A 27,017-nucleotide genomic window follows, 5' to 3' on the forward strand; every position below is an offset into this window, starting at 1 on the left:
CTAATTTACTGTGGGTAGTGAGAAAAAAAAGATTGCAAAACTGATCCTAAAAGCATTAATAAACAGTCGATCTCTGTTCTATCGGTCTAGGTGTATTCAATAAACCTGGCTGGCTTCTTTCCTCTTCTTTCACAATGGCTCCAAAGGAATTTCAGATTAGATTGGAAAAAATTTTACTTTCAGGCTCCTAACTAGTCTAAAGGGAACGACTAGTTACCATCTTTAAGCACTTTTGGTGGGGCTTCATCTACTTTAGCTAGACACCTCAAGAGAAATGACCAGCTGAGGGAAAGGAACCTGGGATTGAGACAAAGAGGCCAGACCTCCTCAGACAGAAGCTCACCATTTTTACATCAACCCCTGCCAGTCAGGATAGAGCAGCCAGGAGGAAGGTGGGATAAGGAGGGGAAGGATTATTTTTCAGGATTTTGAGATCTACTTTTCAGTGCAGTTTTATTATTTATCTTTCAGCAGTATAAATTCTGTGAAGATCAGACTTGCTGACCCACTTTTATATTAAAATGTACAAATCCCTCCCCAGACCAAGCAAACATTTTGTGATTATGCATCATTTTCTGCCACAGCTACAGCTGTCACTTTAGAATGCAATCCTACTCCTGCTGGTCCCTTAATTACAAAAGTTAATTTTGAAAATGTGACAACAGCGTAACAGACATCCGTAAGAATGGATTAGAAGACAGACGCGTTGTTAAACACAAATGAAGACCACACTTGAAAACTCCCTGAGCAGACACAACCAGTTTGGTCATACAAGAAAAGCTTAATTTAGCTTATTTTGCAAGACAAGCAAGGCTAACTTGACTTGAGTCACTTCTTGCTTATGCCTCTGAAAATCATAAGCAAAACTTAAACTGTTCCCCAAAATTGCTATGAAGTAACCACTAACCAATTTCCTTTCATTTAAGAAAATTCTAATATTGTAACCAATGACTGTGAAGAATAAGCATTGTCTCCACACTAGATAAGCTGCATTATAACAATAGACAGGAGGGGTTAGGTGTGTCAGTCTGGCATTTGTTTTCATCTAAATTAATATTCAACAAGATCCCAATCAAGGAGCACTGTTTTGGTCATATCTTTGCAACCACTAAGATGCTATCTAAGGTAAAAACTCTAAGTGCCTTTGGAGATAAACGTGAATCTACATTCATCACCTGGGCTTAGAAAGGACAGAGCACACTTATCTGCTAAATGGAGAAGAGACCATCGACCTGATGGAGGCCACCTGAGGCCGGGCTGGCAGGAGCAGGGCTGGTGCTGTGTGCGGTGTGGGTTGATGCTCGGGGAGCAGAGGAGGGTGTGGCAGTGAATCGGGACGACTGCGTTAAGCCCGGCCCTTCCACACAACCTGTTCTTAAACTGAACACTGATTTTCTATCTTTCTGTGTTGAATGTCTGCCTCCTCCCATCTTTGTATTCACCACCACCCCCCCCCCCCCCACAAAACACATTATTTTCAGAGTTCAGATGGATTAGGAAAACACAAATTCTGTGGCAATAGTAAGTTCTAAGCAACAGCGGGTTTTTGATAAGACACTTTGACCATTTCCCATGCTTCAACTTTTCAAAAGTCAGAGTTCATTCCGTAGCTTGTCATACAGTTAGAGAATTATGAGAGCCTCCCCGGATTCACAGTGTATTTTTTCTTTTCTTTTTTTTAAGTCAAGTGTCTTTCTTAATAGATCCAAGCATTAATAAATGTTACCCATTACTTAATAATATCTAAATTTCAAATTCTAGTCCCCACTTTACAAGTAGATAAATGGACACGAAGAGAAGTGATTTGCCTGTGGTCAGTCAGGAATAAAATCTAAATCTCTTAGCTCCTAATTTACTGGTTTATACGCTAAATTACCCTGCCTCTTCAAGCCCTCTGGGAACATAATCCTGGAACGCTGTATAAGCAAAATGGGGCCAAAATTGCACTCTCACCAGAGAAATTAATTGGATAATTAATCAAGTGTGGAAATAACATTAGAATATTCTGTACAATTGATCAAGGACTTTCAAATAATTCTATTATAAAAAACATCCCTTCAGGCAAAATAAATAAGATTGAAATTCAGCATGACAGATTTACAAGTTTAAAACTAGCTTAAAGGACGGACTACAATTTTAGCTATAATGCAAATATGTTTCCCCGAGGAGCTTAAGACAACTCAATTAAAGGTGTTCAATATCTTAGCAGTGTGATTTTTAAAGAGAAACCCACCTTAAGAAGTCTCATTAAAAGGAGCATCTCTGAAGTGAGAAGGCAAATGTAACAAAATGCTATTTGTGGATTCCAGGTGGTAGATGGCCATTGTACAATTCTTGCCACAATTCTGCATGTTTGAAAAATTTCATAATAAAGTGCTGGGGGAAAAAAGCAAAATAAAAGTAACATTTATTCCTTATCACTGAAAACTTACATGATAACCTGCCAAAAAGTGGTGCACCTCAACCAGTATTTTCACTAAACTTTCATTGTTAATATTTGAGTGTGTGCTGTGTGCCAGGCGCTGTGCTAAGCCTGGGGTTTCAGCTATGGACAGAACCTTGCCCCTGCCGCTCACAGCTGATGTTCCCCTCAGGGTCACTGATAGCATCTCTTTCTTGGAATACAGAAATCCATCTGCCCTTCTTCCCAGTGGCGTTCTATTTAGCTTTTATCCTGAGATCTATCTGGGAGAAAGCTGGGATAAATGCAATTCGTCAGCAGAGACAGGGAAGCTCTATCAAGAGGAGGTTCTCCCTTTGAGAGACCACATCTTAGCAAAGCAACTGGGCATCTCCTTGCAGGTGTTTGCCTTTGACTAAAAGTGAGGGCTGTGACTGAACATCATGATCTGCAGAGATGCATCTGATTTGATTTCATCATATCACCTTTTTGGATACTAGGAATTTGGAAGTGCCAAATCCATTCTACAGACTCTACAATAGCAACTGTGAAACTAACTACAGCTTATCATATATATGCACCCGGGAATTTTTTTTTAAATGTATTTCAAAGGAAAAACACAAATGACTATTTATTGTCCCTTTTTCATTTCCTCAAGGCACTGCACTGCTTAGGTTCTATGGAACTAGGCATCACAAAAACACCTGATGGTATTTCTCATAAAACAGTGAGTAGAATTTAACTGAGGCAAAACAAGAACAGCAGTAACTGAATTAAGGAAAGCTATTTCAAAGCCTTAAGTTAGAAAAACCTCTCTAATAATTAAAAATGTTTTCTGGTCACCAGAGACCTGAGGATTCCCTGGATAAAGGAATGACAAGCAACTGCTCCTTTTTGATGAGAATGTACTCTAACTGCATGCATAATTCATAAACATGCTCTTAGTTTACCTAAGACTTACGGTATGAAAACAGCAATGGGGGACAATTTTATAATTTTATACCTGCCACAAAAACTAATTGCTAGAGATCATTCAACATCTCTGTTAGTCCATCTTTTAGGGGAAAAACCCCTCAATTTTCATCCTATTTCACTTTTTTCTATTCTATTTTTATTCCCCCCAATAAAAGTTTAATCATTTTGTAGTATAGCCAGAAACTGTCATCCCTGCAACCGCTAACGGACAGTAAAAAACTACCAAACTACCACAACATCCTGACTTTGTTTTCCACTGAGTTTGTTTTCCAATAACAAAGGGTATGACCTGCAGCAAGTTTCATCCAACATTGGGTTGGACACCTCTGGGAAAAGAAAAAACAATTTATTTTTAATTTAACAATGTCTAAAAGCAATGTCCAAAGATAAATGTTAAAAGGTTAATAAAACATAAATACACAGCTCAAATACTTGTTAGCCAGCTGGGTGAAACCAGCATGTTTCAGAGCATGCCAAATGTTGGGGGTTAAAAAAAATTGTTCAAATTAAAAGGAGACCCTAAATTGATACTAAATTTAAGTATTATGTCAGCAAAAAAAATAAGTTAAAGCAATTTTTCTACTGGCAAAATCCTCTTGTAAATATTGCCAACTTTCTGCTGGTTAGCACTTCATTTCTTAAAACAGAATTTTATGGTTGGCATGGACCTTAGAAACAGCTAATCCAACTCCTTCAGGGAAACCTGAAGCTAAAAGTTGAAGTGAGGCAAAAAACTGTTTTTGTTTGGATTAAGGCTCCCAAGTTCGTAGAAAAAAATAACATAACCAAAGCAGGAAATGGCTCACATCAGTACCTAATGCACAGCCATGCTTTTAATAGAAATTTGACCAGGAAGCTTTTAAATACTATTTCCTTCTCTGTTAGGGTTGAATGTTTTGTGGCAACATTTTTTTCTCCGAGAAAAGGACATGTTTATTGTAAAAAAAATGTAAAACATGTTAAGAAAGCACAAAGAAGAAAATAAGTCATCAAAAAGTTCAGTATATTTCCTTCAGGCTTTTTTTTTCTATACAAGAGTAACTGCCATTTATTTTTTACATGGAACTCGACAGTTATTTATTTTTGGAAAACAATCACAGGAACAGCAGCGGTGCCGGGTTCCTCACCTAGAGGGTCGTGCTGCCGTGATTCTCAGGAGCGGGTTGGAGAGCTCAGTAGCCACGGAACAAACTGCCAGCAAGCAAACTGTGAGCTCGTGACGGGTAGGTGCCGCTGATGGTGGCACTGGGAACAGGGTCCCTGTATGACCTTTTTTTGTTCCACTTTATAGAATAAACCCACAGAGCAGGAGCCTGGATGTGGGGTGGGTAAGGAGAGTAGAAAGAAAAGTAAAGGGAAAGGTCAGAGTGACACTTGCTGGGTCTGCCCGGAACCGAGACCATTCTTTTGCACGGTCTCTTGGCTTCCTCTTGAAATGAAGGCTGATCTTGATCACCGGTCAGGGGCTCTGATTTGGCCTCTCTGGAGTTGCAGGACTACCTCAGACAACTTTAAACAATCTTGTGTAAACAGCACGGTGTATGGGTCCTCTCAGATTCTTTATAAGAGCCTATACTAGTTGTGGGACTCCCTGAGAACTACATTTCACCATAATCTTTAATATCTATAGGCTTTTAACAAATATATAGTGGCACAAAAACCATCTCTCCCTATTCGGAACAATTGGCCACTTCAATACATTCCACATGATCCTCCTCAGGTATGAACTGTTGGACTAAAGCCACCCACTCCAGCCAAGTCCTGATATAATCACTATGACTTCCAACCTTGGCTTGGTGACCTCTCAGGTACACCAATGATCTCCCAAGTATTAAGAAATTCTGCGTTTAGGACAGCAATTTTCTTCCATTAATTGAACTAAACCAGAAGGTGTTCAAAAGAGCTGAAAATTTCTGGCTCAAATAGCTTTTCTCACCACCAATGAGCTGCCCTATTGGTTGACTAGTTGAGCCATTTAAAATTTTTATGTTGGTGATTATGTGTGTGCATCTCCTTGTCCTACAACCATTAGGCAACAGAGAACACAGGTAGGGCTGTGGAATTCACTCTGCCTGGAATAGACAAAAGGGATTCATAGCATAACAACCCAGCAGCTGGTTTCCATATGGTTCTCAGAGTTCTCAACTCTGGGTAAGATGCTACTTTGTAGCCTCAAGGAAATAAGCAAGCAAGGTACAATGAAACAATTAAACAAGAATTATTCAACAAACAACACATCCACACTTAGTAAGGTTATATTTAGGGTTTAAACTAGTCCCTGAATATCCTTAATAACACCCTGCAGGCGGAAAAAACAGGGTTAATGAGAACTTAAACTTTCCAAGGATTATGGTTCAAATCCTCTGAAATCTATAGGAGGTCAAATAAAATGAGAACTCAAGAGTAGTAATTCTTCTTGCTGGCACCAGCACGAGGCGGTAGTGATTCTCAAGTTTAATATATTGCATCTAACACTATAAAAATACGTGGAAATTTTATGGAACTTCCATTATTATTAAAAGGTTTGAGCTTTACTACTCCAACCCTGGGTTTGACAATAAACCCCCCTGGAGCAAGAGCCCATGAAAATAAAACAAAGAGATATCCTACTAGACAAACAACTGCTGCAGTAGGCCACAGGCACTTTGAGTGTAACAATTTTGAAAAGGCATGGAACACTACATTCCTGAGAAAACTACTTCAGATATTTTTAACAGGAAAGTGGTAAGTGACCTCTCTAACCACATTCACTGGTGGGTATAATATCTTCCCCATTGCTTTTTTTGTTTGTATGTTATTGAAAACAGGGCAAGTTTTCTCCAGATGTTTTTTCTGTTTTTTGTTTCTTAAACAAATGAGGGGATGCTATATCCCCAAGTCAGTACTTCGTGGCTGAAAACCCTCCCTCCGAAGACTGCCCATGTCGAAGCGGGTGGAGACCTCACAGCGTACTAATAACGTGTCGTCCTTGATGAAGGTTCTTTGTCTTAGGGCTTCCAGATGCATAAAAGTCACATAGCCAAACCCTTTGGGGTTCCGTGGGATTGTGGGTCTCTGGAAGGCAAGCAGCTCTGGTTTGGCATCCATTATCTCTTCATGGTTTTGCCTTACAGGTGCTTCAGACTGATCAAGGATGGTAAGGCGTATTGTACCCTGGAAGGGCCAAGGGAGGTGGCTGTCATACTCTCCTTGCATCGTGTGGACAAAGAGGGATATGTAGTTGGCACAGCGCTGCGCAGTCGGTAGCTGCAGGTGCAGGCGCATGCATAGTTTGTAGCCGGGTTTGCCTGTGTAGAATCCGGGGCTGTGAATGACAACAGGTTTCTCCTCTTCTTGAGATTTCAAGTGCATCCCAAAGTTGCCAATCTTCCAGATGTAAATTCCATTGCACTGCTGTGCTTCTATTTCAGCAACTTTGTCCTCAAGGGTTCGAATAGTTCGTTTTAGCTCACTTACATACGTGCTCTGAGTTTCCATTTTTGCGGTCAGCTCCCGGATTTGATGGTCTTGTCTTACAAGGCGACCCTCTAACTGTTGAATGGTTTCTTGGAAATTCTGGACCTCTGAGTGACACCCAGAGGAAACCCGGGGCAGAGAGGTAGAATCACATGGCAGCATGCCACGCTGAGGTGCGGGAGCTATCGCAAGGCTTAAAGTCTGAACAGCCTGGGCCATCATTCTCATGTGCGACTGGGTATCCTCTTGCAGGTGGCGTGCCAAGTGATTCCTCTGCATCTGAAAATCAAGCACAGGCTTTAGGTTAGGAACAGAGACGTGAGCACCAGGAAAGGGACCTAGCCGAGCCAAATAAAAGGTTTTTAAGTCATGTCATCACTTCCCTCAATCCCCTACAACCTTCTTTGACTTCATCAGATTCTCGATCCAGTAAGATGATCTTGCCTCCTAATTCCCTGAAAAACCGAGAGGCTATCTGCTGAATACTCGTTCAGGGACTCAGAAAAAAACCTCCCTCCCACCTGTAAAAGTATCAGGATCTATACTCGTCCTTCTTTTCTGATTCAGAGCTGACTCTCCTCTTGTCCTAGATTAATGCTTCACCTGGGCTCTAACTGGCACCTGCCCCTTTTCAACACCTCAGAGATTTTGCTTAGCTATCCCCTTTCTCCTTTATCTTCAAACATTCTCTCCTCTTAACCCTTCCCCTCAGAATAGAATTAGTAAAGTCTTTCCTGTTTAAAAAAAGGGGCAAACCTCTCTATTGATCTTGTATCTCCCTCTAGCTAGTATCATTTTCTCCCTTTTCCTTTTATAACCAAGAGGAGTCCACCTGCACTGCCTGCCCCCAATCCCTCACTTATTTTTACAAATCTCTTGCAAAGTGGAATCTTCCCTGTCTTCATACTCTTCTAAGATCATCAAGAATAGCCTGTTATATGAAAAAAAAATCATATAACAATTTTTATTGTAAGGGTAATTCATGTATATTATAGAAAAATAGAAAGTGTAGATGATCAAAAAGAAAATAAGTAACCTATTATCTCACCTAACTACCATTAACATTTTGATACATTTCCTTTAAGTCTTTGTCTCTACGCACACAAACAATACAGAATTTTCTCACAAAGTGTAACCATACTATACACTATTTGCTCATTTTATTTTTTTAATTATTAAACACATACTTACTGTAAAAAAAGTCAGATAAAAAGGCACAGTGGAAAAGCCGAAGTGTAATCGCACTCTCCAGAAAGATCAACTTATCATAAACAATGCTCCCTCTCAGACATTTGACACAACTGATCACTAGGTCTTGAAACTAATTTTGGAGATCATAACAATACCTTCTCCTTGCCTGTTTCAACAACGTCTGAGACTGTTCATTCATGGCTCCTTTCCTGGTCTACTTCTCTTTCCTGTACACTCTATATGATCAGAATCACACCTCCCATTATCATCACCAACTACTTCCCCAAATTAATATACTGAGTCCCAATTTCTTGCAGCTTAAGACCACATAAACAATGTGTGTTGGCCATCTCCAATCCCACTGGTATCCTCCACTACACTATATAACTTAATTTTCTTGATCTATATTCAAGAATTAAAAGGAAAAAAAAAACCTTACCTTTTCATGGCAACCAAAAGTACTGAATGTGCATGGAACTGGGGCTGTAGGACAGTCTAGATCATAATGATTAGGCATCTGAAAACCAAAACAAAGGTTGAAAAATGTTTTCCCCTGCATATCATAGTCCAGTTTGACAAGAACACACTTGAAATGAAGAGTTACACTTCATCTAAACAAAACCATATACTGTCTGTGGCTGATTTTGTTACAATGGCTGAGTGACTAGTTGCAACAGAAACCAGTTAGCCCACAAAGATTAAAATGATATTTACGGACATCCTCCAGCTGGATTTTAGCTTGGACAACCCACTCTCCCTGCCCCACTGTTGGTCCACCACTGGAAAGAATAATTAGGAACAATAAGATGTCATTGAAATATCTGCAGCTGAAGAATGAGATGATCAGATTGGCATTTGAAAAAGCCTGATTCAGTGTAAAATGATTGTGAGAGGATCAGCTTGGTACCTGGGAGAACAGCTGTGTGGCTGACAGGGTCTTAGTGCTCGGGCCGGGTGTCAGGCCTGTGTCTCTGAGGTGGGAGAGCCGAGTTCAGGACACTGGTCCACCAGAGACCTCCCAGCTCCATGTCACATCAAATGGCGAAAGCTCTCCCAGGGATCTCCATCTCAATGCTAAGATCCAGCTCCATTCAATGACCAGCAAGCTACAATGCCGGACACCCCATGCCAAACAACTAGCAAGACAGGAACACAATCCCACCCATTAGCAGAGAGGCTGCCTAAAATCATAATAAGGTCACAGGCAGCTCAAAACACACCCCTGGACGCAGTCCTGCCCACCAGAAAGAGAAGATCCAGCCTCATCCACCAGAACACAGGCACTAGTCCCCTCCACCAGGAAGCCTACACAACCCACTGAACCAAGTTTAGCCACTGGGGACAGACACCAAAAACAATGGGAACTACAAACCTGCAGCCGGTGAAAAGAAGATCCCAAACACAGTTAGTTAAGCAAAATGAGAAGACAGAGGAACACACAGCAGATGAAGGAGCAAGGTAAAAACCCACCAGACCAAACAAATGAAGAGGAAATAGACAGTCTACCTGAAAAAGAATTCAGAGTAATGATAGTAAAGATGATCCAAAATCTTGGAAATAGAATGAAGAAAATACAAGAAAGGTTTAACAAAGACCTAGAAGAACTAAAGAGCAAACAAACAATGATGAACAACACAATGAATGAAATTAAAAATTCTCTAGAAGGAATCAATAGCAGAATAACTGAGGCAGAAGAACGGATAAGTGACCTGGAAGATAAAATAGTGGAAATAACTACTGCAGAGCAGAATAAAAAAAGAATGAAAAGAATTGAGGATGGTCTTAGAGACCTCTGGGACAACATTAAACACACTAACATTCGAATTATAGGGGTCCCAGAAGAAGTAGAGAAAGAGAAAGGGACTGAGAAAATATTTGAAGAGATTATAGTTGAAAATTTCCCTAATATGGGAAAGGAAATAGTTAATCAAGTCCAGGAAGCGCAGAGAGTCCCATACAGGATAAATCCAAGGAGAAACACGCCAAGACACATATTGACCAAACTATCAAAAACTAAATACAAAGAAAAAATATTAAAAGCAGCAAGGGAAAACAACAAATAACATACAAGGGAATCCCCATAAGGTTAACAGCTGATCTTTCAGCAGAAACTCTGCAAGCCAGAAGGGAGTGGCAGGACGTATTTGAAGTGATGAAAGGGAAAAACCTACAAACAAGATTCCTCTACCCAGCAAGGATCTCATTCAGATTCGACAGAGATATTAAAACCTTTACAGACAAGCAAAACCTAAGAGAATTCAGCACCACCAAACCAGCTTTACAACAAATGTTAAAGGAACTTCTCTAGGCAGGAAACACAAGAGAAGGAAAAGACCTACAATAACAAACCCAAAACAACTAAGAAAATGGTAATAGGAACATACATATCGATAACTACCTTAAATGTAAATGGACTGAATACTCCAATCAAAAGACACAGACTGGCTGAATGGATACAAAAAGAAGACCCGTATATATGCTGTCCACAAGAGACCCACTTCAGACCTAGGGACACATACAAACTGAAAGTGAGGGGAGGGAAAAAGATATTCCACGCAAACAGAAATCAAAAGAAAGCTGGAGCAGCAATTCTCTTATCAGACAAAATAGATTTTAAAATAAAGACTGTTAGAAGAGACAAAGAAGGACACTACATAATGATCAAGGGATCAATCCAAGAAGAAGATATAACAATTGTAAATATTAATGCACCCAACACAGAAGCACCTCAATACATAAGGCAAATACTAACAGCCATAAAAGAGGAAATTGGCAGTAACACAATCACAGTAGGGGACTTTAACACCCCACTTTCACCATGGACAGATCATCCAAAATGAAAATAAATAAGGAAACAGAAGCTTTAAATGACACATTAAACAAGACGGACTTAATTGATATTTATAGGACATTCCATTCAAAAACAACAGAATACACTTTCTTTTCAAGTGCTCATGGAACATTCTCCAGGACTGATCATTATCTTGGGTCACAAATCAAGCCTCGGTAAATTTAAGAAAACTGAAATCATATCAAGTATCTTTTCCGACCACAACACTATGAGACTAGATATCAATTACAGGAAATAATCTGTAAAAAATACAAATACATGGAGGTTAAACAGTACACTACTTAATAACCAACAGATCACTGAAGAAATCAAAAAATACCTAGAAACAAATGACAATGAAAACACGAGGACCCAAAACCTATGGGATGCATGCAGCAAAAGCAGTTCTGAGAGGGAAGTTTATAGCAATACAATCCTTCCTCAGGAAACAAGAAACATCTCAAATAAACAACCTAACCTTACACCTAAAGCAATTAGAGAAAGAAGAACAAAAAACCCCCAAAGTTAGCAGAAGGAAAGAAATCATAAAGATTAGATCAGAAGTAAACGAAAAATAAATGAAGGAAACAATAGCAAAGATCAATAAAACTAAAAGCTGGTTCTTTGAGAAAATAAATGAAATTGATAAACCATTAGCCAGACTCATCAAGAAAAAAAGGGAGAAGACTCAAATCAATAGAATTAGAAATGAAAAAGAAGTAACAACGGACACTGCAGAAATACAAAGCATCATGAGAGATTACTACAAGCAACTCTATGCCAATAAAATGGACAACCTGGAAGAAATGGACAAATTCTTAGAAAAGCACAACCTTCGGAGACTGAACCACAAAGAAATAGAAATTATAAACAGACCAATCACAAGCACTGAAATTGAGACTGTGATTAAAACTCTTCCAACAAACAAAAGCCCAGGACCAGATGGCTTCACAGGAGAATTCTATCAATTTAGAGAAGAGCTAACACCTATCCTTCTCAAACTCTTCCAAAATATAGCAGAGGGAGGAACACTCCCAAACTCATTCTACGAGGCCACCAGTACCCTGATACCAAAACCAGACAAAGATGTCACAAAGAAAGAAAACTACAGGCCAATATCACTGATGAACATAGATGCAAAAATCCTCAACAAAATACTAGCAGACAGAATCCAACAGCACATTAAAAGGACATACACCATGATCAAGCGGGGTTTATCCCAGGAATGCAAGGATTCTTCAGTATACACAAATCAATCAATGTGATAAACCATATTAACAAACTGAAGGATAAAAACCATATAATCATTTCAATAGATGCAGAAGAAGCTTGCGACAAAATTCAACACCCATTTATGACAAAAACTCTCCAGAAAGTAGGCATAGAGGGAACCTACCTCAACACTATAAAGGCCATATATGACAAACCCACAGCAAACATCGTTCTCAATGGGGAAAAACTGAAACCACTCCCTCTGAGATCCAGAACAAGACAAGGTTGTCCATTCTCACCACTATTATTCAACACAGTTATGGAAGTTTTAGCCACAGCAATCAGAGAAGAAAAAGAAATAAGAGGAATCCAAATCGGAAAAGAAGAAGTAAAGCTGTCACTGTTTGCAGATGACATGATAGTATACACAGAGAATCCTAAAGATGCTACCAGAAAACTACTAGAGCTAATAAATGAATTTGGTAAAGTAGCAGGATACAAAATTAATGCAAAGAAATCTCTTGCATTCCTATACGCTAATGATGAAAAATCTGAAAGATAAATTAAGGAAACACTCCCATTTACCATTGCAACAAAAAAGAATAAAATACCTAGGAATAAACCTACCTAAGGAGACAAAAGACCTGTATGCAGAAAACTATAAGACACTGATGAAAGAAATTAAAAATGATACAAACTGATGGAGAGATATACCATGTTCTTAGATTGGAAGAATCAACATTGTGAAAATGACTATACTACCCAAAGCAATCTACAGATTTAATGCAATCCCTATCAAGCTACCAATGGCATTTTTTACAGAACTAGAACAAAAAATTTCACAATTTGTATGGATACACTAAAGAACCCAAAGAGCCAAAGTAATCTTGAGAAAGAAAATCGGAGCTGGAGGAATCAGGCTCCCTGACTTCAAACTATACTACAAAGCTACAGTAATCAAGACAGTATGGTACTGGCACAAAAACAGAAATATAGATCAGTGGAACAGGATCGAAAGCCCAGAGATAAACCCACGCACACATGGTCACCTTATTTCTGATAAAGGAGGCAAGAATACACAACGGAGAAAAAACAGCCTATTCAATAAGTGGTGCTGGGAAAACTGGACAGCTATATGTAAAAGAATGAAATTAGAACACTCCCTAACACCATACACAAAAATAAACTCAAAATGGATTAAAGACCTAAATGTAAGGCCAGACACTATAAAACTCTTAGAGGAAAACATAGGCAGAACACTCTATGACATAAGTCACAGCAAGATCCTTCTTGACCCACCTCCTAGAGAAATGGAAATAAAAACAAAAATAAACAAATGGGACCTAACGAAACTTAAAAGCTTTTGCACAGCAAAGGAAACCATAAACAAGATGAAAAGACAACCATCAGAATGGGAGAAAATATTTGCAAATGAAGCAACTGACAAAGGATTAATCTCCAAAATTTACAAGCAGCTCATGCAGCTCAGTATCAAAGAAACAAACAACCCAATTCAAAAATGGGCAGAAGACCTAAATGGACATTTCTCCAAAGAAGATATACAGATTGCCAACAAACACATGAAAGGATGCTCAACATCACTAATCATTAGAGAAATGCAAATCAAAACTACAATGAGGTATCACCTCACACCTGTCAGAATGGCCATCATAAAAAAATCTGGAAACGATAAATGCTGGAGAGGGTGCGGAGAAAAGGGAACTCTCTTGCACTGTTGGTGGGAATGTAAATTGATACAGCCACTATGGAGAACAGTATGGAGGGTCCTTAAAAAACTAAAAATAGAACTACCATACGACCCAGCAATCCCACTACTGGGCATATACCCTGAGAAAACCGTAATTCAGAAAGACTCATGTACCACAATGTTCACTGCAGCTCTATTTACAATAGCCAGGATGTGGAAGCTACCTGTGTCCATTGACAGATGAATGGATAAAGAAGATGTGGCACATATATACAATGGAATATTACTCAGCCATAAAAAGAAACAAAATTGAGTTATTTGTAGTGAGGTGGATGGACCTAGAGTGTGTCATACAGAGTGAAGTAAGTCAGAAAGAGTAAAACAAATACCGTATGCTAACACATATACCTGGAATTTAAAAAAAAAAAGGTGCTGAAGAACCTAGGGGCAGGACAGGAATAAAGATGCAGACACAGAGAATGGACTTGAGGACACGGGGAGGGGGAAGGGTAAGCTGGGACAAAGTGAGAGAGTAGCACTGATATATACACACTACCAAATGTAAAATAGATAGCTAGTGGGAAGCAGCTGCATAGCACAGGGAGATCAGCTCAGTGCTTTGTGACCACCTAGAGGGGTGGGATAAGGAGGGTGGGAGGGACACGCAAGAGGGAGGAGATATGGGGATATATGTATATGTATAGCTCATTCACTTTGTTACAAAGCAGAAACTAACACACCATTGTAAAGCAATTATACTCTAATAAAGATGTTAAAAAGAAAAAAAAAAAAAGAGCAGCTTCCAAGATCACTAGAGTCTGGTGGGTCTAGGAACATGAGCCCTGTTGGTTTTCAGAGTTAGATATTTGGGGAGCTTATCTCTCCAGTGTATGTCTTAAAAGTTGAAATGCCTGAGGAGTGGGTTTGGACCCTTCAGTCCTCAGGGAGAAGTTCCAGGGTTTGAGTTCCCTCCTGCTTGTGGGTATATGGTGAGATTGTTCCTAGCTTTTCCTACCCACTTTGATGTGATTTTCTTCTCATTTGCCTAATGTGTAGTTATTAGTCAGCCAGCCTTCAGGTTTTTATAAGAGGAAGTTGTTCCATGTGTAGCGGTAGACTCCTGGGAGGAGGTGAATTCACAGGCATCACATTGGGTTGGCCAAAAAGTTCGTTCTGGTTTTTCTGAACATTTTATGGAAAACCCGAACGAACTTTTTGGCCAATCCAATGCATAGCTGTGTTGAACAGGAACTGCAATATGATGTTCTTAGCAATTTTTTCTTCATTTTCTTAAGAAAATTTAATTTCTTAAATTAACTCCAGGTATCCAAGGGCCTCTTCAAAGCAATACCTGGCTGGATTAATTTAGATTGGCTAATGCATATATATAAAAGTTGTTTTGCAGCTCTGTTAAGCTTATTTTATAATTTAGACTTAGCTGATTTAGACTGGCTTTGCATCAACATAAAATGTATTTTATCAACTTAAAAAAAATGCTATTTATTTCCAAAAGTCACAAAGAAAGGAAATATCAACGTCTCTTACCATGCCCCTAAATCACTCAAAATTCATTTCAAGAAAATGAATTTATTCCTATTGCTGGGGAACTGGCACCCTCTAGCGGCATTTTAAAGAAAAAGTACCTTCTGATGTCAACCATGACCCAACTAAGACTCTCACTGTGGTCCAGGCCACTGAATCCCTATTCAGTAAACTGTATACGTTAGAGCCACTGACTGCACCCTGTCTTTCCCTCATGACCACCTTTCATAAATCTTACTTTTTGTTAACCTGCGCATGCTTTGACTACAATGGGGAGACTCAGATGCTAGAGGATATTTTAAGCACTTTAATAAAAGTTTTAAAGAAAGTCTCAGGCTTTGATTTGGGGACTCTAAAAAACATTCTTTAAGGTAAGATCTATTATGTAGAATCATGTTCTTTGAAAGTGGTACTAAATTTCCTTTAGAAATTTAGTTTAGCTGTAATCATAGATATTTCAAGCAGAAACAACATCAGAGACCATTTAAACCAGTCCTTCATTTCGCATAATCTAGAATAGTGGTCAACAAAATTTTTTGCGAAGGGTCATACGGTAAATATTTTCAGCCTTGTAAGCCCTATGGACTCTGTCCCAAGTACTCAGCTCTACCACTGCGGCACAAAACCAGCCACATACAACACATGGGCATGGCTGTGTTCCAATACAACTTACTTAAAAAGCAGGCAGCAGCCAGATTGGGCTGGTGGGCTGGTTTGCTGACCCCTGACCTAGAATGTCCACTTGCTTGTCGGAGATCAGTGGGCAAGTTGGTGGCACAGTCAGGGTTAAAATCTAGGTTTTCTGACTCTAAACCTAGGGGTTTTTCCTACATTAAGTTTTACTTCTGCTGGATTTTAGATGTGCTGTGTGGTTTCCTTAAGTATTAAAACAGAGCAAAAAGAAAAACCTGGGAGGTGAGACTTCACAAGCAAAAAGTTACTTACACCTTCAAATTAAGGCCCTGTTGGAAAAAAAACTAAAGGACTCTGTTAACAAATGAATGGAAAAGTTTAGTTGAGGGACAGGTTTTGCTTGTTCTTACTTAGTAAGGGAATCAATTATGATCTCTGGGTTTGCAGATTTCATGAGTGTATAAATATTTAGTGACTAATATTCATATTTTGTGGGTAAACCCTCCAAATGTCAGAAGATAGCAATCACATGGAATTTTCCTTTCTCTATTAATAAAAAAAATGAATAGTTTTCTAATATAACGTAGACTACTTCTGATGATGCCCCATCAGTGGACTACAGGCAACTGAACAGAGGGGCTACAGATCCTGGAAATCTCAAAATCTCCCAACATGCCTCGGGGACACGGCTACAAATAACATCCTGCTACTGAATAGACTTGTTTCCTTCTATTTCATTGTTCTTACTCTTTCAACTGGTTTCTGGATACCTAAGATCCTTACTTCACAGAGTCTAAAGATGTATTGATATTTCTTATAAAGTTTTTGGTGTTTAAATGAGCATTTTAAATTATTTTTATCTAAAAATTACTTGGCTTTGGAACTTCTATGAATATACATAAACACAGGTATTACGTTAATGACTTAGGAATTTTAAGTACTCAAGGGCTGAGTATTTTGTTCTTTCTGAAATTATTCATTATATTAAATTATTTGAAAAAATTCATAGTTTTCTTAAAATTGAAATATAGATTTACAATATTGTGTTAGTTTCAAGTATATAGCAAAGTGATTCAGCTATGTATATACTTATATTTTTCAGATTACTTTCCATTATAGGTTGTTACAAGGTATTGAATATAGTTCCCTACTGTGCTATGTATATCCTTGTTGCTTATCTATTTTATGTATAGTAGTTGGTATCTGTTAATCTATACTAATTTATCCCTCCACACTTCCCTTTCCCCTTTAGTAACCCTAAGTTTGTTTTCTATGTCTGTGAGTCTATTTGTTTTGTATGTAAGATTCATTTGTATTTTTTAGATTCCATATATAAGTGGTAACATAAAGCAACTGTCTTTGACTTACTTCACTTAGTATAATATTCTCTAGGTCCACCCATGTTGCTGCAAATGGAAGTATTTCATTCTTTTTTATGGCTGAGTAATATTCTATTATCTATATATATCACATCTTCTTAAACCAATCGGTTGTTTCGAAGTCTTGGCTATTATAAATAATGCTGCTATGAACACTGGGGTGCATGTACCTTTGCTTTTTTTTTGGCCATGCCGTGCAGCTTGCAGGATCTTAGTTCCCCGACCAGGAACTGAACCTTGCCCTCGGCAGTGAAAGCGCAGAGTCCTAACCACCAGACTGCCAGGGAATTCCCCATCTACCTTTTCAATTAAGAGTTTTCATCTTTTGGGGATATACGCCCATGAGTGAGATTGCTGGATCATATGGTAGTTCTATTTTTAGTTTTTTAAGGAAACTCCATACTGTTTTCCATAGTGGCTGCACCAATTTACATTCGCACCAACAGTGAAGGAGGGTTCTCTTTTCCTCACACCCTCTCCAGAATGTTATTTGTAGACTTTTTGATGATAGTGTGTGAGGTGATACCTCATTGTGATTCTGATTTGCATTTAAAATTCACATAGTTTTAATTCTTCTTCAACCTGTGTTCATTTTGCCTTATTGATTTAAATTTTCAATTAAAAACCTAATTCACTTCTTTAACCTATTTATGGAAATACTGATTTATGAAAGGGAATCATTATACCTGTTCTCTGATGAGCATGGTGTTGCAGTATTCACAGATGACATTTGCCAAAGGACAGTTCTGGTCATGAATCTAAATTTTATTAAAGAAATATAAGAAAAAAAGTGAGAAAACCTGAAAAGGTAAAACCAACCTATTTTTTTTTGATGTGTGTAAAACAAAAATGTGAGAATAATCTATAAAGGTTATTTTCTCTCCCTTTGCCAGTGTAGTAATGAGATTCATCTCACCCTCCAGCTCTTTAAAAGAATATGACAGTACACAAAAGATGCATCTGTGACTGTTTGGGCATCATTTAACAACATTATAATTCTCCAAAGACACCTTTCCAAAAACTTCCAGCAGCAGCATGATTCAATTAAAACTCTTATCAGGAGGGTAAAGAACAGAAGCATGATTAGGGCAGGAGGCCCATGTTCTCAAAGGCCCCAGAAAGATGAGCCTTGTTTTCTAGAATACAAAAAATTTAAGAAATAATTAACCCTTCTGGTTAGATCCATTTAATTTACTGAAGTTTAAGAAGACACCAATTTGCTCTAATTATGCCTCAGACTTTCTAGCAAGTTAGCTGACATTTTTTTGAATAATTCATCAACTTACTGAGCATAATATGCTTGATCTCATAAGAAAGTAGGGAAAATTAACAAGATAAATTTGTAAGAAATACAGTTTAAGGAAGTACCTTAATAGTTACAAAAGAACATAAATTGTATGTACACTATTTTAGTAAAAAGGACATAGGATACGGATCCAGGATCTAGGATCTCAGTGCTAGCTTTGCCATTGATAATATTAATATAAAATTTATCTCTTAATCTCTCTACATCCCAGTTTATAAATGGGAAAAATATTCTATGATCATGCTGCTGACAAGTGCCATGAAGTTTCTTTTTAAAAATAAATGTTTTAATTGAAGTATAACATAAGTACAGAAAAGTGAATTCATCATATGTGTGTTTGATGAATTATCACCAAAGGAACACACTTTGCAGGATTTAATTTAATCTCCTAAAAGTTTTAACAACTCATTCTCTTTTCTAAAGAGAAAAATATAAGTCTTACACAGTAATTATTTTATTTATTTGTCTCTAATCCAAGACTGGTCATTAAAATATCACAGAGGGAAACAGATCAGCATATACCTTTCCTAAAAACTTTTGTTACTTGTAGATCTACTACTGTGGTAAGCAGCAGAAACAATGCTTTCTCAGAAAGAGATGAAAATATAAACTCTACACTCATTTACTAGAATGGTTTATTGAACTTACTTTCTTAAAAATCAGTCTTCTCACAATTTATAATAAAGACTCAGAACTGGATTAACATCTCCATCTACTGCTAACCCCCTCCACTGAACATTAAAAAAAAATAGTAGCGGAATTAACAAATCCAAGTTAGTACATGCCTCTTTATCTTCAAATGCCATCGATACAGCACAGTTTACACAAGAAACCTGTCTCCTTGGACACTCCTTGACAATGTGAATATTAAGTTGGCATTTTTGGAAGGGACGTTGGCATTGGGGACAATTCATAAGAGCAAACTCACAATGTGCTTGATGATCCTATGATGAAAAAAATTATCAATTAGTATTTGCCAATCCTTAAGAAATCTAAAAATAATCTCTTCTAAGAATATACTGTTCTCTTCTATAGAATTGTCCAGTGAACCTACTTTGTCTAGTACACACCACAGAACCACAATATGAAGGCCTTAATGGGTTTTTTTCAAAGAATGGTTGTGAACTGAAGTTTATACAAAGGATGTGACTTTTCAGGTTCATGTATCCAATTAGGGAAGAGAGTTGGAAAGAAGTCAGATTTTCTCATTATCGATTTAGGAGTGTCGAAAAGGCTGCTCCTCCAAAAGGAGCTAAGTAAAGGGGGCAAGTTACAAATATATTTTAAATGCTTAATTTCAAATGGAACATAAGCAATATTTAACTTCTTGTAAAACCACCACACTAAGGATTGATTAATTTAAAGGCAAATTCTTTTATCTCGTGGCTTCAGTTAATCTCAAGCTATAGGAGAACTATATTATAGTTCGTAATAAAATGAATAATTTAGAAAACCAGAGAAAAAAGTATGAGGGTGCTAAGACGATGGCGCTAAGACGATGGCTACATGGGACTTGCTGCTTATTTCAAAATGAGAGAAATGAAGCTATGGAATTAAAATGTGACACTTGTATTTAAAATGCTCTTCAGTTTTACTGCAGATAATGCTCACCCGAAAAACTTATAGAATACTGATTTATTTTTTATCATCACTGGGGCAAAGCCAGAGTAGATGGAAAAAGAAATTTCTGGTTTCTACTCATATTTATACTCAATAATGAAAGGGAAAGGGTTGGTATTAATTCAGCAAGAATTTGCTAACCAATCACTATATGCTAGGCACTGGCAATATCCAGATGGACACGGCAAAGTTCCTATCCTCTAGGAACTTCCCTGCCTATATGCTAACAGCTAGAAAATAACTTTAATACCTCAAGATGCCTCAGTTCCATCTTGTGCAGACAACCTTCATTTGGACACTTCACCATCAGAGAAAGAATCTCTCGTTTTGCAAAATTGTCAGGAAATAGTTGATTTTCCAGCAGTATTTCATTGTCAACTGGACATTTGTGACCTGCATCTCTAAAAGAAACAAATAAAATACATATATTTGGTAGATTTAAACAAACATTCACATTAGGAAATACACACAACTTTAATTCACCACATATAAATTCTCCACTTATTTCCTATAGAAAATAAATTAACACGTTATATTGTATAATATCACTAAAATAAACTGTCCTTTTATAGACAGTTTATGAACCATTCTTTTATGAAATGGATACAACTAGCACCATATGGATTATCTATCAAAAACTAGTATGGGATTTTAGATTGTGGGATAGATTCCAACCAAAAAATGAGAAATTAATTGAATAAAATCGTATTTTGAACAACACAAATGAAGTGAAAGTTAAGGATGGGAATTTTGGCAGTCTAGCAGGCCTCTGTTCTATCAGCAGCTATTCAACGTACTAGGGAGATGTAACTAATTATATGCTGCTCAGAATATACTAATAACGTGTCTATAGTTATTAGTCATAAGTAAAAATTAACCAATTAGCAGTAAGTAGCCCCACGAGGCCACATTTTAAGGTTTACTTTGAACAGTCATCAACACTGGCTCATGGGCAACAAAGGTTTCCTTTATTTTTATGTCTAGGGTACATACAATGCAATCAGGAGTTAAAGGACCTCTATGTCCTGCTTCCCAATGGTTTATTCCATCTTACGATGGGAAGAACTATCCCCAGGAAGCTTGGGTGTCTGTCATTCCCCTTGAACTTTTTGGGATGTTTCAATCTTCACTCACGAAATGTGGCAGGTCAGATAGGCTACAGAGCGTCAATCACTCAAACATTTGTTGCACACCTCCTACGTGTAAAGCAACAGTGGTGGTTCTTGTGCACGTAAAGGTGCTGAAAATAGGAGTCTGCTGTCAAATGCCTTAGAACTACAAAAGGTGACCGACACAGTCAATCTTTATAGGGCCTCTCTCACACTGCATGATGTTATTATTCTACTGTCGAATATTTTTTGAGAACCAGGGACGTAAACAAGTTTATTGAAATATATTCCCCAAACATAAGTGATGGATATCTAAGAGAAAATAAGAACCTTTCAAAGTAAACTGGAAACCATTATCCACCGCATTAGCAATCACTCCAAAGGAAAATGGAATTGGATTGAGATGCTGCCTTTTGATTCTCTGAATGACTATAACCGATGAGAAATTTCCGAGCCATTCCTTTAAGAACATTAAAGTTGAAGTAAGTGGTCATTTCTAGCTTAGAGGGAGATAGAAAAAAAAAAAGCCTCACACTTCCTTTTGTAGGTTTTACTTCCTTTTCAGACCACTGTTCCACTACTTTCATGAATATCTTGCTATTAAAAAACTGCTAAAGATTAGCTACCTTCCTGGGCATGGGTGACACTTGGGTTTTTCTGTACACCTCCACCTACAGGAAAATCAACGATCCATAATATGGTCCTATTTCTACCTAAATACAATATAAACTGAAAATCATTATAAACAGAAAAAAAAGGTGAGCCTTTAACACTGCTCTCATGTATACCCTAAACCAGTGGTCTCAACTAGGGCAATTTTGACTCCAGGGGACATCTGGCAACGTCTGGAGACACTCTGGGTCTCACAACCGGGGAAGTGGGGCTATTTCACCATCCAGTGAGCAGAGGCCAGGAATGCTGTTAAGCATCCTACAACACCAGGACATTCTTCCACAACAAAGAAGTATCTGGCTCAAAATGCCAATAGTGTGGAGGATGAGAAAACCAACCCTAAAGAGATATTGCCAATTCACCACTGGGTAACATATCTTTCCCCCAAACTGAAACAAGACACATGCTCCCTTGTAACTTAAATTAAGCCAATTCCCAAGTATGGATGTAGTTACCACAAATTCAAATTTTATAGAAGAGTTTAGCTCGACTAACAAGAAAAAAAAAAGAGAGGACTCAAATAAAATCAGAAATGAAAGAGGAGACATCACAACTGATACCACAGATACAAAGGATCAAAAGAGACTACTATGAACAATTATATGGCAACAGATTTGACAACCTAAAAGAAATGGATAAATTCCCAGAAACATACAACCTACCAAGACTGAACCATAAAGAAACAGAAAATCTGAACAGACTACATTACTAGCAAGGAGAGTGAATCAGTAATCAAAAACCTCCCAACAAACAAAAGTCCAGAACCAGATGGCTTCACTGGTGAATTCTATCAAACATTTAAAGAAGAATTAATACCAATCCTTCTCAAACTCTTCTAAAAAACAGAAGAGGAAGGAACACTTCCAAACTCATTTTATGAGGCCAGCATTACCCTGATACCAAACCAGACAAAGATGCCACAAGAAAAAAAAAAAAATTTAAAAGTCGAAAGAAAAAAACTTACAAGATGAGTGAATAGCCAGCTAACCTACTTAAAAATGATTTCACCAATATGACTAGATGCTTATTGGTTGAAGAACCTAAAATTCCCCCACTTGTTCCATTTTTTTGTCCTGTATAGAGCTCCTCAGTCACCTAAAAATATTCCCATCTAACTTTTGAATTATAGTAAAATGTATCTATTTCTTAGGAGATGAATTTTAATCATTTGTGGAAACCCCACATACTTTCATTCAGTTGATGCAATCGTGATTTACTGAACACCTACTAGGTATCAGGTGCTATTCCCAGCACTTAGGAAATATCAAGAACTAAAACAGATCTCAACCCCTGCTCTCAAGGAGCTTATACTCCAGGTGAGCAAGCAGACGATAAACACACAAATTATCTGTATTTTTAAATATGAAAAGTGTTAAAGAAAAAAAGGTAGGTAAGGGAGATAGTGTGGGGAGAGGTGGGGGAAGGCACGCTGCGGTATAAAACAGGGTAGCCAAGGTACCTACAAGAAGGTGAGATCTGAGCCACACTGGAGGGAGTAAAGGGCACTGACTAAGCAGTTAGCTGAAGTAAGATGCAGAGAGAGCAGCTGAAGCCAACTCCCCAAGAGCATGCTTGACAAGTTCAAGGAACAGCAAAGAGTGAATTGGTAGAGGGGAGGGGAGCCTAATAGAGAAATGATCAGAAAATTTATGGACCTATCATATAAGGCCTTACAAGGGCTTTGGCTTTTACTCCCAGATGACCTGCTGCAATGCTCTGAGCAGAGATGACATCATCTTACTTATTTTACCAGGTTCATTCTGGCTGCTATATTGAGAATAGCCTGGAAGAAGGCAAGGGTGGAAGTAGGGAGGCCTGTGAGAGAGCTGATGGTGATTCAGAACAGGGTGAGCCAGGGATTGAATTTTGGATACATTATGAAGGCAGAGCCATCAATCAATACTTTCCTTAAAAATACTGGTTATTTTACAGTTGTCCATAGGCAGCAGGTAGCAGACAAAATTTACTGTGGCTAAAATGAGAATAATGATTACTCATAAAGTCAGCATTATTTGTATGGATGAGATTATCGTATTCTAGTAGGATCATCATTTAAGGTACATTATTTTAAATTATTTTCTTAAAGCTTAGAGACACACTCTAGTCTACAATACAACTGCTAGCAGTTGTATTAAGTAGAAGTAGCTACTTATTGTTTATTTATCTGAGGGTCGAAGGAGGAGAGGACATAGTAATTACCTTTCATACTACAGCAGGAACTGGAATAAGAATGTAAATTTCTCAGTTTTCTGTCCAGTGTTCTTTTTCCTGAAGTAGCTTTTTATGTATAAGACTATTCTTGGGATGCCCTGTGTTCTATTTAATAATGTTCTATTTGGTTGTTACAGGTTCATTCTTATGCTCACGTACCTTATTGATTTGATGATGCAGGCTTTGCAGAACCTGTGGCCGCATGGTGTTTGCACTGCTTCCCGTAATGCCATCAAGCAGATGGGGCATTCATACTTGCTTTCCAGGGGTGGGTCAAATTCCACGTCATACCCCTGGATCTCTTCCATAAAAGAGCTGGAAAGATTCCCTGTGCTGGCCGTTCCACTCACACTGTCATCTTTTGCTGCAGCACCACAGGAGCTGGCGGCCATGGCAGCACAGCAGTCGCTCTCAGACTGGCTGGATCCACAGCTGTTTTCACAGTGTAGCAGACTCATAGTAACGTGATTATCGACTGCTCTGAAGAAATAGCAAGACAAAAAGTGCCTTCACATATACACACACACACACACATATATCATAGCTATCTATGCAAGCCACCTTCTAGTTGATAAACATTAGCTCTGTTAATATTATTTACAGAAAACTTTCAAAGTTTTTTCAGCTTTGCTTCATGACTACTATTTTACAAGTTAAGGAGTTCATGATCTAGTAGAAGGATGGAATACAAGGTTAAAAGAAGAAAAATACCTCAACTGTAATAATTAGCATAATTATCTGTTTAAATGTCTGTTTTCTATGACTGGAGTTTCAAGAATTTTCATTTCCTCAGTACTCAGCACGAGCTCTTTCGCCTAACAGGTGTTCATTAGGCAGCTGCTGAAGAACTTAATTATGCTGCTGAACTTCCTTCAAGTATCCAGAGCTGAAGAGAACAGCACGGCCAGCAGGCAGTGCGAGGACGAGCAATGCACAAGGGATCAGATGATCCTGAGAAACTATTAGATGTGTGATTTTGAGCAACTAATAACCATTTGGATCTCAGTTTCTTCTTCTAGATCTAAAACTCTATTGACTACAGTTGAGCCCTGAACAAGGCAGGTGTTAGGGATGCCGACCCCCACGCGATAGAAAACCCGAGTTGGCCCTCTGTTCCCAAAGTTCCACATCCTCAGAGGCAATAACCACAGATCCTTTACTGAAAAAAATCTGCGTTTAAGTGGACCTGTGTAGCTCAAACCTGTGTTGTTCAAGGGGTCAACTGTACCTCCAAATGTTCAGTGTGGCAATTTCTATTACGCAGAAAGAACGGAATTGAAAAAGTATATCTGTATGTCCTCGTGCCTTCAGTCGTGTCAAGTGACTATGTTTCATTACTAATGACTGGAAAAACAAGTGAGGTTTTGTTTGCCTATGGAAAACTATTGCTTTCACGGTAGGTGGGATGCTTTCAAATTCTAAACCATTACCAGAATTTACAAGTGAGAAGCTAAGGTCTAAAAGCAATTCACAGCCTAATTAACCAGGTCTCTCTTGTAGGTAATTACACGTAAGGAAAATTCCCACTATGTGCCAGATATACAGTTGACCCCTGAACACAGGGGTTAGGGGTGCCGACACCCAAGCACTCAAAGATCCACAAATAACGTTACAATTTGCCCTCTGTGTCTGTGGTTCTATATCCACTGATTCAACCAACCTCTGATAATGTAGTGCTGTAGTATTTATTGGAAAAAATCCACTTATAAGTGGACTCATGCAGTTCAAACCTATGTTGTTCAAGCGTCAACCAGAGTTCTAGAAAACAGAATGTAAGCCTCCAGCCAATATGGTAGACAACGTATCCCCCGCCTGTCTCATTTTTATAGAAAAATCCTGGCTGCCACCATGTCAAACAGTGGGTTAAGACAGTAATCTTCTATTTTTTACCACTATAGATACCTTTTTCTTCTTCTCAAAAAGATTTTGAGTAGCATTTGATGGCCACCTACAAAGGATGAGGCACTGTTCTGGCTGGAGAGGCAATATCATGAAGTGGTGAAGAGCTTAGATGCTGGAATCGGATGATCTGGGTTTAACTCTTGTCTCCATCATTTGGTGTATGACCTGGGCAAACTATATAACCTTTCTGTGCTTCAGTTTCCTCATCTGTAAACGGGGGTAACAAAAGAATCCACCTCAGAATTACCGAGAGGATTAAATGTGTTAATATGTGCAAAGCACTTAGAACTGTGCCTGGAAGTAAAAATGAGTTGTTATTATGTGTAGCTCTATAGAGTTATTTAACCATTTTATTGCCCTCCCACCCCGTTATCAAAGTGGAAACTCTGAAGCTTTAAAAGGCTCAGTAACTTGCCAAGGATTACCCAACTAATAAGAAACAGAGTTAGAATCAGAACCCAAGACTACCTCCCCCAAGAGCCTGTGCAATTTGTACTATCCTATGTTTGTCTATGTTTTGACAACTCTGTCTATAAAGCTGAATTTAAAATTTCTTTCCATTTATTTTTATTATACTAGACTAAGATGCTGACCACAGCTTCTGTTAAACATGAGCTGTCCAGTGTTATCAGGTTGGGTTGACAGAATTCCAAAAAATCAGTAAAGAAAAACTGGCATTTTGTTTTACCTTTTTAGTTTCGATATAGTATTTTTGAAAAGTTAGAAACAGTTTGCAAAGCCTTGTTATAACTAATGCAGAATCCCGTGGAAGACTCAGTACAAGTTGATAAAAAGGAAGGGATGGCAAGATACTGGCAAACAGCAGAACTAGTTATTACGCCTGTGCTCCAGGATGGGGTATAAGGCCCC

General features: G+C 38.3%; 1 protein-coding gene across 7 annotated transcripts in view; it reads right to left on the minus strand.

The window, feature by feature from the left end:
- Window positions 1-2,389: 2,389 nt before the first annotated feature.
- Window positions 2,390-27,017, minus strand: part of TRAF6 (TNF receptor associated factor 6) — a 28,580-nt gene continuing 3,952 nt past the window's right edge. For 4 of the 7 annotated variants that reach the window (XM_036860556.1, XM_036860557.1, XM_036860554.1 and 1 more), the window contains 7 exons: window positions 26,148-26,354; window positions 24,405-24,725; window positions 20,504-20,654; window positions 19,419-19,577; window positions 18,014-18,085; window positions 8,463-8,540; window positions 2,390-7,111 (listed from right to left, as the gene is read on the minus strand). In XM_036860556.1, coding sequence (XP_036716451.1) covers window positions 6,242-7,111; window positions 8,463-8,540; window positions 18,014-18,085; window positions 19,419-19,577; window positions 20,504-20,654; window positions 24,405-24,725; window positions 26,148-26,182 — 1,686 coding nt within the window. In that variant the 5' untranslated portion in view covers window positions 26,183-26,354 and the 3' untranslated portion in view covers window positions 2,390-6,241. The remainder of the gene's footprint in view (window positions 7,112-8,462; window positions 8,541-18,013; window positions 18,086-19,418; window positions 19,578-20,503; window positions 20,655-24,404; window positions 24,726-26,147; window positions 26,355-27,017) is intronic. The other 3 variants (XM_036860560.1, XM_036860558.1, XM_036860559.1) reach the window with 1 other exon arrangement.

Source organism: Balaenoptera musculus, chromosome 8 (genome assembly GCF_009873245.2).
Source record: "Balaenoptera musculus isolate JJ_BM4_2016_0621 chromosome 8, mBalMus1.pri.v3, whole genome shotgun sequence".
Taxonomy (NCBI): domain Eukaryota; kingdom Metazoa; phylum Chordata; class Mammalia; order Artiodactyla; family Balaenopteridae; genus Balaenoptera; species Balaenoptera musculus.